This window comes from Podarcis muralis, chromosome 2 (genome assembly GCF_964188315.1).
Source record: "Podarcis muralis chromosome 2, rPodMur119.hap1.1, whole genome shotgun sequence".
In the NCBI taxonomy this organism is placed as follows: Eukaryota; Metazoa; Chordata; class Lepidosauria; order Squamata; family Lacertidae; genus Podarcis; species Podarcis muralis.
The window spans coordinates 25,785,117-25,800,000 of record NC_135656.1 but is presented as its reverse complement, the minus strand read 5'-3'; the positions used below and the strand labels follow the sequence as shown (position 1 = coordinate 25,800,000).

Genomic DNA, 14,884 nt, shown 5'->3' with positions numbered 1-14,884 from the left:
ACAACCTAAGGAGATGAAATGACATACAGCTCCATTAAAAAGAACAATCTTGGGTGGAGTTAAAAGTTGCTACAGGAGTTTCAGCCCATCCAACTAACTGCATACAATATACTGTTGCTATAAAAACCAGAAGCTGATTTATTTTCCGGCACTGAGCAGTTGCTTAGATAGCACGTAAGATTCATTTTGTCAGCACATTGGAATATTCCTTCTGCTGTTCTCCCTGTTCCACCCCCATTGGGGGCAATGGTACATTCCAGGAGTGCCCGTGTAGAGGAAGTAACATTTTAAAGTCCAGAGGGTTGGACAATGCAGAGTTTGTTTGCTGAAGGAACAAGTCTGACTTGTCTGAGACAATTATGTCTGCAAAGAGAAATATGCAAGGAGAACCGCAGCTTGACCGTGAATCCTGCCCCTAGTTTGCCGTGCCACGTACAATGATTTTGAAACGGTTTCTGCCCCTTGTTGTGTTGTTTTAATTCTAATCAAGGTGGGGTGCATGCTCATTAAGGCACGTGACCTGACAAGTTCTCATTAACGTTTGCTTTCATTGGGAAGAAAAGAAAAAGGGTCTCTATTGTAGCTTTGAAAAGCATGTCTGTCTCCTTCTGCTGCTGTTGTCCCTGTTTCCAAGTTGCTTCAAGAGAGGTAAGAGATCAACATTGGGGGAAACAAACAAGGGGGAAAACATTGGGGAAAACAAAAGAGCTGCAAATCCTGAGCTGCTCTTAGCGAATTTTGTTAGCAACAGGAAACAGGACAGCTCAGTTTGTACAGAGAAGTCAAACAGGCAGGTGCATGATGCTTAAGATGCACATTTAATTGCCAGAAATCAAGAGGTTAGTGGGTTGAACTGGGGCCATGTTTATTGTGATTAAATCCGCAGAGGCAACATGATAGCACAGGAAAATAAAGTTTGCAGGATCACGTGTATAGGGGGGCTTTGCCCAGAGGGGAAGGCAGTGGTTCTAACAGCCGCTATCCCTAAACCACACCTGTTAATGTTTGTGGGAAGGGCCAACAATTCCAGCTGGGTGAGACATGTTTACTTCAGAGGCACACTGTACCTTGCTCACGGGCCCCAGATCCCTGAGGAGAAAGTCTTGCGAAATGCCATTCACACTCAAAGATGTCGTAAGGTGCTCAGTGAACCTCCTCTCTGTTCAGTTTCCCACACCTTCCTGCCAAAAACATGATCTGGCATTTTATCCTCATAGATCCCCTTTTGTACGCGTTGTTGTTGTTGTTGTTTAGTCATTTAGTCGTGTCCGACTCTTTGTGACCCCATGGACCAGAGCACGCCAGGCACTGCTGTCTTCCACTGCCTCCCGCAGTTTGGTCAGGCTCATGTTTGTACGCGTTACTTGGCTGCAAAATTCAGCCAAATTACAAATTAAAAAATTCAGAGAAGTGTGAATTTTGAAAGATGGTTGTTTTTTGGTTTCAAAAAGTGCAAATTTAGCAGGGCCACCTACTACTGCGAAATGAAATAAATTTCTGCCCCATCCCTAGTCAAGGCAGGGTCTTTGGGACCTACAAAAGGTAACCCATTGGTTGATTTTGAAAGTAAGACACCCTGAAGTCCATGTCAGTGACAGTAGATGAAGTAACTGAGCCCACCCCACATCTAAAAACCCAAGTTGCTTAACTTTGAGACCAGCAAAGTTAGTAAATAAATGCTTGAAAGAGGATGAAAACCCAGTACAGTGGTACCTCAGGCTAAGTACTTAATTTGTTCCGGAGGTCCGTTCTTAACCTGAAACTGTTCTTAACCTGAAGCACCACTTAAGCTAATGGGGCCTCCTGCTGCCGCCGCGCTACTGGAGCACGATTTCTGTTCTCATCCTGAAGCAAAGTTCTTAACCTGAAGCACTATTTCTGGGTTAGCGAAGTCTGTAACCTGAACCGTATGTAACCTGAAGCGTATGTAACCTGAGGTACCACTGTATAACAAGCTAGACATGTATCAGAAACTGTTAGGGGAGCTGAATCATGATGCCGTAATTCTGACAGCCAGGCATAAATGTAGGTTCAAAAGTTTACTTATGCTTTGTGGGACAGCTTCACGCTGTGCTTATTTCAGTGCATCTTTTTCGTCTTTACCTCATTGTGATCTCCACACCCATGATAGTGGTGGTGCTAACAGTAGCAGCAGCTGCTGCATATTTTGGACAAGCAGGCCAAAGCAGACTGTACGTTTTTAAAAGAGAACACAAGAATAATGGTAACAAGGGATCACCAATGAATGTAACTGCAGCACAATCCTACAGTACAATGGGGAATTCCGAGCAGTTGTGTTTATGATTGCAGCACTTATCTGTATTGCTGATGTAATGGTTCTAGGGGTTGCTCGTGCGTAAGCCTGTGCCAACACCTGGCTGGGTTGCCTGAGTGAACCTTTCCTGTCCGGACATCCACTCACCCGTGGCTGTCTCAATCGCTGGCAGAATCCGTCAGTGGGCGTTTCTTAAACTTCTTCCAGCAAAGAAGTTCTTTGACGCCCAGTCTCCTCCTACTCTCCCTGCGTGGAAGCCTTCTGCGCAAGGAGGGCATAGGCAGCGGAGGACCCTTCCTCTCCCCGCTGGTCCCCGGCAAGGAGTCATGTGACCGCCTCTCTGATTCCCCCATCTGCCCCGCTTCTCCACTGGAGCTAAGCTGATTCCCTTCCCCAGAAGATGGGCTGCCTCTCCCAATCCCGGAACGCTCTCTGGGATCCCTCTGGAGCTTGCTCTCTCCCTCCGGCACTGATGACAGTTCCCTGACAGCTGATAATAAGGGACTTTGTGGTAATGGACACAATGAGGCTTTTAGAAGTCATCAGCTTCTAAAGTGTCGTCCTGGTTTGGTTGTGTGTGTGTGCAAAAGAAAGGGAGGGAGGGAGAGGGAAATAAGTTTTGTCTGGCATTTACTAAGCTCCTTGGATTTTAAAGAGAGGAAGCATAGACAGAGGAAGGAAAGGAATAGAAGATTGAGGTGATGCGGATGAAAGGGAACAGGATTTTAAAGGAGTAAATGAAGTGTAGGAGTTGGGCAGGTACTGTCTAGAGCATTCTTCCCATACCCATCCTTCCAGAGGCTTTGCACCCTTTTCCTTGTCAGAATGTCCAATGATCATGAATGATGGGAGTTATATTCTAGCATCATCTGAATACCAGGTTGAGGAAGGCTTGAGAAGAAGGAAAGGAAAGGGTGAGAGGGTGGATTTTGAGTGGTAGTGATGGGGAAGAATCATATATTTGATTCCAAGCAATCAGCCATAGATTTGGCTGCAGGGCCCTTAGATGATAATTAAAAACCAAAGCAATCTGTACATTTTTTAAAAAGCTCAATAATATGTTAAAAATTCCATCACCTAGTGATGAGATGAATCTTGCAAGATAACCATCTGTCTATTTGGCTCTGCAAAAACAACTCCTCACATTCAACAGACATTTGTTGGCTAATTCTTAATATATCGGCAGAAACGAAGTCCTTCTCCCCAAAGATTTAACTTTACTGGAGGTGAATCTAAAACTTTGCTCCTGCCATGATTCTGTCTCTGAATGATGGCATGGCATGCTACACTTGCGTAGACAGAGGTCATTGCTTTGTTCCACCCAAAATCAGATTTTTTTGGCAGGATCCTTTTTCCAACAAAGTTTCCAAAATTATAATGATTACTATTATTATTATTTCTCTATGGAAAACCAGAAGAAAGTGGAGCAAAACATGGAATGCAGCAAACCTGCCGGTAATTTTCCAAAGGGAATGGGAAAGGTCTGTCAACTCACAAAGCACACGCTTCCAGACTTGCAATGGCAGTTAAGATGACAGGCTCTAAAGGTTGTGAAACACTTTGTTACAGGTGATCAGAAGTTTTGCTCCTTTCATAAGAGCTTTATTCACAGATCTTGACTTAAAAGGCTTGCAACTCTAGTAAATATATTCAGCGTTTCCACGTTCACAGTTCTGCTTAACATAACATCCAGAGCCCTTGCAACTTCATCCTATTTGTCTAGAACAGTGATGGCCAAACTTGGCCCTCCAGCTCTTTTGGGACTACAACTCCCACCATCCCTAGCTAACAGGACCAGTGGTCAGGGATGATGGGAATTGTAGTCCCAAAACAGCTGGGGGACAAAGTTTGGCCATCACTGGTCTTGAAGGACTGATATCCAAACTCTTAAGAGTGTACCAGAGCTGCATGTGAGCAGGGATTTCCTATTTGTGAGTCAGTGAATGGATGCGCACAACAAGGATTACCCAATGCCTTGCTATCTCCCAACTCATAGAATAGAATCTGTACTCCCTGTTTACACAATATTCAATGAGTAAAGCAGACAACCCATTTCAGCCAATAACTTAGGGAGCACGTGAATGCTTATAAAGCCCAAGAGAAAGATGAAAAGATCAACAACTCAATCTTGCGCATCTCCTCATGTGAACATTTGTCTAAGCAGAGGTTTGACAACCATATGTCAGGAGTGCTCTGATGGTGTTTCCTGCTTGGCAGGGGGTTGGACTCGATGGCCCTTGTGGTCTATTCCAACTCTATGATTCTATGATTCTAACATGAACTAGTACAGTAATAGTTCTATTTGCAGTAATAGGATTGTGCATGTTTGTAATATTCACCATCAAGTAGATCACTGAAATCATTGGAAGGGGGAAGGGAGCACTGTTGGTGTTTCCCTGTGCCCATGGCAGCCATTTTATGCTGGCACTCACAACACTTTTATCATTATATGAGTATATGCAGAGCTTTTTTTCTGGGGGTATGCGAAGGTACCCATACCCCTAAACATTTTGAGAATCTAAGTTTGGCCTCATTCAGGGGCAATATTTCAATATGAGTAGGAAAATGAGAGTACCCCTAAACATTTTTTTTTAGGGGAAAAAGTACTGAGTATATCTATGTATACATTTGAGATTTTAAATTCCCAAGGTTTCTACATTTTGGAGGTTTAACTTATGTTTTAAGTTCTGCATACAGTGGTACCTCTAGTTGTGGACACGATCTATTCTGGGATGCCATTCGCACCCTAAAAAGTCTACAACTAGAGTGGCGCTTCTGTGTAAGCGTGGAGCGCAATAGAGCGCTTCTGCGCATATCCGAAGTGTGCAGAACACTTCTGCGCACACATGCGCAGCGAAACCCGGAAGTATACACTTCTAGGTTTGCCACGTTCACAAGCCGAAAAGACGCAACATGAGCCTAATGCAACACAAGGTATGACTGTACTATATATTTTATTGTTGAAAACTGCTTTGAGTCCAAATAGTGGAAAACAGGATTTTTATTATTTTTTAGTAATAAAAATAATATAGTGTGCACTGCACTCTACAAAGCACAAGAGGGCAGGTTGAAGGGCTTGCAACACATAATACAACAGAGGGGAGACAAGTGTGGAAGGGGAGGGTAGTAGAATGAGTTGTGGATTCAAAAAGAATATGCATTTATTTCGAAATATCTTCCTGTATTCACAGAGGGAGCCTCTCAATGCACAGCACTCCAGACAATCTCATCATGGCACTAAAAGTGGTAAAATTCTGAGTCATTTTACTTGCTTTTGTTTTCCTATATTTCATAATACTTTTATGTATGTCAATTGTAATTAGAGCTTCAACTAATATACTTTCTCTTTTTGTAAAATAAGTCACTCTGCATGGGTAGATATTCTTTAAAGAAGGAAAACACCCACCACCAGCAATAGTTATGATAAGTCAACTTTGTACCAAACTTCTTTGATGCCATATCCCAGTCCTATCTGTTGCTTCTTTCATCATTCTGGGTTATTTGTGCTGGGATCCTGTAGCAAACAGGATAGAATTTGTATATTATGGTATTGGTATATTATGTAACAAGTCATATGATGATGTCACAGAGGACATGTTGTTATGTAACAAGTCATATGATGTTGCATGGCGAGTTCCCGCCTCCCACCAGTAGGAATAACGACACGTGACACAAGTATTTAGGTTAATGGGCTAAAATAGGCCACAACTTTATTGGTTACAGGTAAAGAGCTTCAGCCTGTTTGCTTGAAGGGGGAGCCCTGCTGATGCACATCTACATAACAATACCCCTACCAATGCTTAACCGGAAAGCTGAGCGGCCAAAGAGGGAGATCCCTGGCCGTGCTTGCCTTAAATGAGGCAAGCCACACCCCCTGAGCCAGCCGATTGGCTGGCCAGGGGATGACGCAGCCCGAGGATTCCCCTGATTGTGTGGGGGCTGATTGCATGGGGGCGTGAGCCCGCAACACCACCTCCTCCTGAAGTCGGAAGTGGCTATGTCACAGAGGACATGTCAGAGGACATGTCATGCAAGTCATGTGATGATGTCACAGAGGAAAGATGGGAATAGCTGAGAGTGAGATCAAAGCAAGGAGTCGTGAAGAATCTACATGAAGGGAATTCTAATCAGTGCTCCCAAAGTTACCCTACATTTTAGATTAGGCCCAGCACCAATCTGTACTTCAAATGCACTCTACATCTTTCAGCAGGTCAAACTCAGGGGTGCTAACTTGGGTGAAATATTGAGGGGACCCAAGTCAGTCCCATCCTGCATAACCAATCACATGGCACAGTGCATGCACACCATTTGAATGGCAATGAGGGGGTCATTAACTTCTTTTTTTTAAAAAAACAACCCTGAATGTATGGCAACCCTACTCAAATATTTTATTGAGGGAGCTGAAGGGACATTGGCCCCTGGAAGTTCGCTCCTCTCCCAGACATGCATCCATATCCCACATATTTCTCTCAGCTTCATCAAGCTGTAGAGGTTCTAAATATTTTTGTGGACTCTATCTAGGCTCACTTTTGGGGAAACTGAACATTTAAGAGAATCAGAAAAGGTATCTTCTGTTCCACCCTATGCAACAATAAACAATATTCCATACCAAACATTTGTCATAATTCATCTCACATAATCAAATATACAATTCAGCTCACGTGATTAAATAAAATGCTCCAAAATAAAATACGTTTAGTAAAACGAAATTCAGGAAAATACAGTGCACTACACCCTACAGAAGCAGGTGAAACATACAGAGAGAGTGAAAAAAATGAACCACTTCAATATATCTTACACATTTAATTACTCTAATCATTTCCTTAAAATATGTTTTACTTTCTCTCTCTCTCTCTTTATGTGATACTTTTAATTTTGAAGAATAAACCACCTATAGTCAAAAATTTGGTTCCATTGTACACTGATGCTTAATTCAAATGAGATCATTTACATTGATACTATCATTTCAGAAAGCTGGATTGGATTATTCATGTTCTCCCAAAATAATGTGGAATTAAGTGCTCCCCGCAAACACATTCAAAGAAAAAAGGATGTTTTATTTTATTTTGTTATTTCAGAAATGAGATACTTTTCAAATGTTCTCAGAATGAATTATTTGGCAGTAGAGATGCATACTGTGACCATTCTTTGTAGACAAAAAAATTGACCAGAATTTCTTTCTCTCTCTCTCTCTCTCTCTCTCCTTTTTTCTTTTTAAAAGTCTCTGTGACATCTGCTGGAAATACTACCAGCAAATGGATCATGTATTCCATTGCTTGGAAAGATGCAATTAGGTTCTGCAGGTTTGAAAAATAAACTCTAGTCTAAACTGTGTTGTCATGGAACCACTGGTCTGATTTTCAATTGGATAATTCAAGGTTTAATTATGGCTCCCGTGCTTATTCTGTTGAAACTGCCTTCCGGATATGATGGCTGTGATTTTTCAAAGCCGACTCCGAGGGATTTGGAGTGCCAGTTTCCATTAAAATTAATGGCAGCTGGGCACTGAACTTTCCTTAGGATGTACTTGAAAACCTCAACCTACATAGTCATCATTGCACAAGAAGAACAGTCGCACTTTGCCAGACTAATGGTTCATTCAACCCAACATCTCTGACATGGGCTAGAGAACCAGACTTCCTTGGATATAGAAAAGAAGTATATGGCACTATCAGATTGCACCTTTCTCAATTGGCCATTTCTGCTGGCCATTTAACACATTTCACAAAACAAGAATGCCCATAAACATTATTCTTGAAGCACACCACATGAAGGCTAAGCCTCACAGAAATAATTTTGGGATAATGCCACTGGCACACTGCTAAGCAAGTGGGAAGCTTTGGCAAGTAAAATGTAATAATTTGAAGGATTCCCCTCCCCTCAAGAAAAATAGGTGTGCAATTGTAAATATGTAAGAGGGAAATTCCATTGGAAAAAAAATGTGTACTTCAGTGCACAAGGATTGGGAACAAGATAATCTTTGTAAATTTGTTTGTACTGATCCATCTTATGTACTTAATTTTTGTTAGTTTCAGGAATCATATTCAAATATTGTTGTGCTTTCCATATTTCTTTTACCCCCTTATGTAACACACTAACCAGAAGTTTCTATGGGCTTCCATATTTCTAGTTCTTTTCAACAAAGATAAACCCTTCGCCGTGAAACGGGTCAATGTGCCTGAGATTGACACACTATTTACTGACATCGCTGAGGCTTTCAACAAGCAGCAATGCCACTGCATGGCTATCCGGAAAACCATCCGGGACCTCAAAGACACCTATTGCTGTTCGCCGGCAAGCAGTCTTTCTGTATGCATAGAGAAGATACAGCAAGAGCATAGTAAGTTGGTGGGAGAAATGATGCTGAAGAATATAGAGTGTGAAAATGGAGAAGGCCAAGCCCTCCATTTTAGCATTGTGGGTTTATGCGTGAACCTGAGGTGATTTGTTCAGTCTTTGTTCCTAGAGTTGCCCAGCAGCATTTCATCTGGTTGGTAAGAGACGTCGGGACCTGATCCTATGTAAGCCTCAGTAGGAACATTACCATATGTTTTAATGATGGTACAAGATTAAGAACTGGGTCCCCAAATGCATGTCTGAGTTACAAATGTCTCTGTCAGTGTAAGGTAAGGTAAAGGTAAAGGTAAAGGAACACTGGATGGTTAAGTCCAGACAAAGGTGACTATGGGGTTGTGGCGCTCATCTTGCTTTCAGGCCGAGGGAGCTGGCGTTTGTCCACAGACAGCTTTCCGGGTCATGTGGCCAGCATGACTAATCTGCTTCTAGTGCAATGGGACACCGTGACGGAAACCAGAGTACACGGAAATGCCATTTACCTTCCCGCCGCAGCTGTACCTATTTATCTACTTGCACTGGTGTGCTTTCAAACTGCTAGGTTGGCAGGAGCTGGGACAATGCAACGGAAGCTCACCCCTTCTGATCGGCAAGCTCAAGATGCTCAGTGGTTTAGACCACAGTGCCACCTGCGTCCCTGATATCATATCTGCAGAGCCCAGATATCATAGCAATAGGCTGTTTTATGATACACTGAAGCCCTTTTCACATGTTACTCATGTGTAGAGGGCAAGCAGCCCAAGTTTTATGGGAAATGCCCATAAAAACCCATGTTTTAAAAAAATACTGCTGCCTTCCCCCGCGCTTCTAATATTGGATAGCTTTAGCAAACACAGGAATCAAAAGTTTTGTGTCTCTTTTGTAGGAAATGTATACCTTTTTATGAATTCAGCAATTTCCGTTTTAAACCATCTTTGGCATGTTCAGAATAATGTTTGCAGCTGGTATCCTTCTCTATGTATGCAGACTCCGCACATGATTTACAACCAGAATTGGTCAAGGTTCAAAATCCTGTGGGGAGATGCATGCATAGAGTGGGCTCTCTGTTGAAGATCTTAACCTGGAGGGTGGCAAAGTTTGGGGCAGGAGGAGGAACATGACTTTCCAATCAGGGCTGAAGTAGCAAGGAACATGTAAAGAGGCTAGCATGTCACCCTATTCTAGCACCCTGTCAAAGGATAGAATGGGAGGATTGGGGATAGAGTTATGCAAGGGGCAAAGCTATGCAATAAACTCATGAGGAGGTGGAACATAACTGCACAGATGCATATATATTCATGCACCTGTCCATCATAAAGAAGGGCATTTATATATGTTGTGGCATCAAAATATCACATCATGAAATAATTCTCTTATTTCTGACACCATGTTGAATTTGGCACATTGGCCAAGATAAATTCTGCACCAGCCTCTCCATCAGGTTCAAATAAAGAGAAGTTGTTGTCCTTTGAGTGGTCTGTTTGTTAGCATCACATTCCCAATGAGATGCGGGTGCCGCTGTGGCGATCGTGAGGTTGGCAGTTTGAATCCATGTGGTGGGGTGAGCTCCTGTTGCTCTGTCCCAGCTCCTGTCAACCTAGAAGTTCGAAAGCATACTAGCGCCAGTAGATAAATAAGTACTGCTGCGGAGGGAAGGTAAACAGTGTTTCCATGCCCTCTGTCTTCCATCGCGGTGTCCCGTTCTGCCAGAAGCTGTTTAGTCATGCTGGCCACATGAAACAGAAAGCTGTTTATGGACAAATACCAGCTCCCTTGGCCTGATAGCGAAGATGAGCACTGCACCCCATAGTCAAATTCAATTTAACCGTCCAGGGGTCCTTTACCTTTACCTTTACCTACATTCCAAATGCCATCCAAAATTAGTTTGACCATTTCTTATGCTGGAAGCCGCCCAGAGTGGCTGGGGCAACCCAGTCAGATGTGCATGGTACAAATAATAAAATGATGATGATGATTTGTGCTACTCTTAGGTAGCAATGTAAGGTGGAAGCAAAGATAGCAGACATGATCTCTCAGCGGCAATCCAATCTTTAGGTAACAGTCAGCCCAATCCTAAAATTAGCATCCATGCTGTGCATGGGATTCAGCTTATTTATCTTAAAAACCATTGTAAACAGTTAAAATCATTAGCAGGATTAGAATAACACTTGTAGTTTAATGGTGAATTTTGGACACAACGAAGAGGTAAAAGATCTGACATTGTGCTAATGTTGTTGAATGTTCTGTCAGCTACCAGGCAGATATGCTGATCCTGCTGTTTAGAACTGGGGGGGGGGGGGGGTCATATGGGCAGAAATTTAGCTTTAAGCCTCTTTTCAGGAGAAACTTGGCTGGATTAATTAATTCAGCTTCCTGCTTCTCTGCCTCTGTAAGTTATCAAGATGCTAAGGATAGTAGGCTTTATTTTTTCCTGTTGAATAACCTATTGACTGGGTTGCACATTACATGGCGATGCTGTATCCAGGAGGGCCTTATATTATTTCCCCACTCTTTAGATTTTGACTTCCTGTATATTACCTCTTCGCATGCCTTTAAATCCAATCCTTCCTATGTAATGCCAGCCTTCTAAACTCATGCCAAAAGCTCAACAATGCCCTCTTCAGAAAGAAGAGCCAAGCGTTTGTGAAACTATCAATGAGAGAGACAAGAGGGCAACGTGAAAAGAGATTAGATCAGAATTCGTTAGAGAGACTTACCCAATACCTGATAGTTTTGTGTTGAATGAATAGCAGGGAAAAGCCATGGGATTATGGGTCAAATTCACCAGAGTGGCTTCAATGAAGAGCATGCCAATGGGGTTATGCCAGGGATTTGTTTCTTACAAGAAAGTGGCACGGATAATCTTGGCTTAATATTGCCAAATGCCTGTATTACAGCTCACATGCACACAGACATATATGTAGGTATACAACCGGGTCTCTGATAAGTAAAGTGGAAATAATCAGATTTCATGACATGGCAATATCTTTGACAGCTGGCCACTGTTAGAAGCTTTGCTGCTTGAAGGGTTTAGCTTTCTTGGGACTAACACAATTAGCCTTCTTTCTTGGACTTACGTCAAGTTGGAGCTTAACCACTGCTTTGTCTTTCAGGTGCTTGCAATGTGCAGGTGCATATGGAGGGATACAGGTTCTGGCTGGATGCGAAGGAGAAAAAGCTCCCTGAGAAACTGGAGTGGGCTCAGCAGCAGGTGGGGGAGCTGAACCGTGCCACCAAAGGAGTCATCAGCATGGAAACAAAGCTTCAGGAAATGATCTCCTCGGTGCTTCAGAACCAGGAGCCATTGGTGGAGAGAGTGAAAGTTGCCAACTCCGAATACCTAGACCGGATACGGCTAGAAGGAAACCTGAGAGAAAATATTGAGAAAACAAGCCGGGCCAAACAGTTTTCCAAGGAGTTCAGAGAAGAAGCCAATAGTGTGCTTAGGGAAATGTCCAAATCAGCAGGGCTGACCTTGTAAAATGAAACGAGAAGGAACCTGTTCTATTCTGCCTTTTTCACCACAAAGATGAATTCAGGCGATTGTGACAGATACTTAAGATGAAAAAAAAAATGCACAGAAGTTAAAAGTGACCACAAGGTTTCTATGAGAGGGAGCTGATGTAACCATGTGCCAGAAAATAACCAGAGATGTGCCATAGAGTTTTTCTCCAGAACCTCCCAATAAATTAGTGGCAAGAATGAAGAAGCACATCACTTCTGGTTAGGTGTCTCTTTCCACATATTTGTATCATAATTGATATGGAAATATTTAGCTCATAGCACAGTAATCCATGCAGTCTTTAAAGTCAGCCCTGAAAATTGAGATCAGTGGATAGCTAGAGTAAGGAAACTGGAATGACTTTTTCTTTTTCTTTTAAACGGTATATTTTGTCAATGTCTTCTTATTTACTCTGACTTGCAAATAAATGCTTTTTCTTGGTTTATCTGCTCTAGAATTGTGTTAGGTATTCAAACTCAAAGTTATACCAAATGCTTTGATGTTCTGTGTGTCAGTGATCTAAGAAAGGGATAGGCAACCATTACTACCTGGAGAAGGCAAAATTTCCTGCGGTGTCATCTTTTGGGGTCTGCATGCTGGGGGTGCATGGGGTCAGAGTCAAAAAAGTGGGCAAAGCCAGCCACCCCGTTCTCTTTCTCCCAGTGCCGGTTTTACATATAAGCTAAACAAGCTATAGCTTAGGGCCCCACTCTTTTTCTTTAGAGAGAAAAAAACTGGATGTACATTTCAAAAATATAAGATAAAAAAACCAAATAAAATGGCTTTAGATACCTATTAGGTCCATAAATTACCATATAGCATATATTCAACACAAAAAACAGCGACAAATTGTTGTTGACAAAGGACAGCTGGACATGTAAAGGGCCCCATTACCCTCAGTAGCTTAGGGCCTCATCAAACCTAAATCCGACCCTGTTCTCTCTCCTACTTGTTGTGAAGTGGACTGTCAGGAGATGGTTGATCACTCTTCCAAGAGGTCTGAACTAGGTGCTAGCAGAGGTCTTTCAACATTAAGGCAAGGACTTCATGAGATTTCACTGAGGGCTGTGTGCAACCCTCAGAACAAAGGCTGTGTCATCCTTGATCTAAGAGGACTTTGTATAGTCCTGCAGAAAAAGGCACCACAACAAAAAGATAATGTGATCCCAGATCTGCGTCTATAGCGTGCCTTACCAAGTAATACAAGACCCTGATGTTGGGAAAGATTGAGGGCACAAGGAGAAGGGGACGACAGAGGACAAGATGGTTGGGCAGTGTTCTTGAAGCTATCAGCATGAGTTTGACCAAACTGCGGGAGGCAGTGGAAGACAGGAGTGTCTGGCGTGCTCTGGTCCATGGGGTCACGAAGAGTCCTCTGTTGTTCCCTTCTCCTTGTGCCCTCAAATCTTTCCCAACATCAGGGTCTTTTCCAGGGAGTCTTCTCTTACCAACGTTCATGGTTCTTACACTCCAGGTTCCTATGCAATAATTTTCTTTACGGCATTGGACTTTCCTTTCGCTTCCAGGCATATCCGCAACTGAGTGACCTTTCAGCTTTGGCCCAGCCACTTCATCAGTTCTGAATCTACTTGTACTTGTCCTCCGCTCTTCCCCAGTAGCATGTTGGACACCTTCCGACTTGAGGGGCTCATCTTCCAGCGTCTTAACTTTTATATGCCTGTTGTCTTTGTCCATGGAGTTTTCTTGACAGGGATACTGGAGTGGCTTGCCGGTTCCTGCTCCAGGTGGATCATGTTTGGTCAAAACTCTCCACTATGACCTGTCCGTCTTGGGTGGCCCTGCACGGCATAGCTCATAGCTTCTCTGAGTTATTCAAGCCCCTTTGCCATGGCAAGGCAGCGATCCATGAAGGAGCGCAATAATTATAAAGAACAAAATTAATTAACATTAGTGTTGGGGCAAAACCCCTTCCTCACTGCATCACCACCTCTGCATTTGTTTTATTTTGAAATCTTTAAGATAATATTTTTCTGTTTTGTTTTCTGTTTTCTGTTATGTTGCTTTGACTGTATACTCTATATTTGATTTTCTTCGGATTGTTTTATTTATGTTTTATTGATTTAATATGCTGTAAACTGCTTTGAGATTTTTCTTAAAAATATAAAGAGGTATAGAAATTAAATAAATAAATTTGAGAGCTGCAAAATTAGAAGGCAATTTGGCAACTCGTGGGGAAACAATGAGGCCCTTTTCCCTTTACATCGTACACAATTTTACTACACAGTAAAATTCCTAATGGAACAGCAGAATCCTGTGCGAGTCTACTGACAGTGCAGTGGGATTTACACCCAAGTAAGTCTGAGGCTGTAGTCATAACTGTGCCCTGATATTTTTGCTTTTGAGTGGTGGTGGTTAGGGTGGTATGGAGAGGAAAACTGATGAGGGGAACTCTACCATGTCCATGATGGGTTGGCCTGGATGGGAGTTGGAGTTCAACAACACACAGAGGGCACCAGGTTGGATAACCCTGGCATAGAGAATTTTCTTTTATGCCAAAGGGAGCTATCTCCCTCTGCCCCCTACCACATGGAAGCTGAATAGCTGGGCAGGGGATGTTCTGCAGTGTTTGCACACAAGTACAATACATTTAATGGGATGTCTTGTGAGCCATTAGTCTTCAATGTCTGAGAGTTTTACACAGCCAAAGAAGTCTATAATTACACACCACAAACCTCACCCTTATTATGTGTTTGACTCAGTCCAGTTTGCCCAGGCATTTCTAAATGTACATGTATATACCTCATGGAATACAT

General features: G+C 42.6%; 1 protein-coding gene across 2 annotated transcripts; it reads left to right on the top strand.

Annotated features, from left to right (window-relative positions):
* The first annotated feature begins 287 nt into the window (after positions 1-287).
* On the top strand, positions 288-12,553 carry LOC144326907 (uncharacterized). Of its 2 annotated transcripts, XM_077924054.1 has the most exons (5): positions 288-648; positions 5,467-5,521; positions 7,497-7,578; positions 8,406-8,615; positions 11,722-12,553. In XM_077924054.1, the coding sequence occupies exons 3-5, from the start codon at positions 7,560-7,562 to the stop codon at positions 12,087-12,089; spliced, it is 597 nt and encodes a 198-aa protein (XP_077780180.1). In that variant the 5' UTR covers positions 288-648; positions 5,467-5,521; positions 7,497-7,559; the 3' UTR covers positions 12,090-12,553. The 2 variants fall into 2 exon arrangements, with proteins under 2 accessions (XP_077780180.1, XP_077780179.1); XM_077924053.1 differs by lacking the exon at positions 7,497-7,578 and having other exon boundaries at positions 289-648.
* The last annotated feature ends 2,331 nt before the right edge of the window (positions 12,554-14,884 follow it).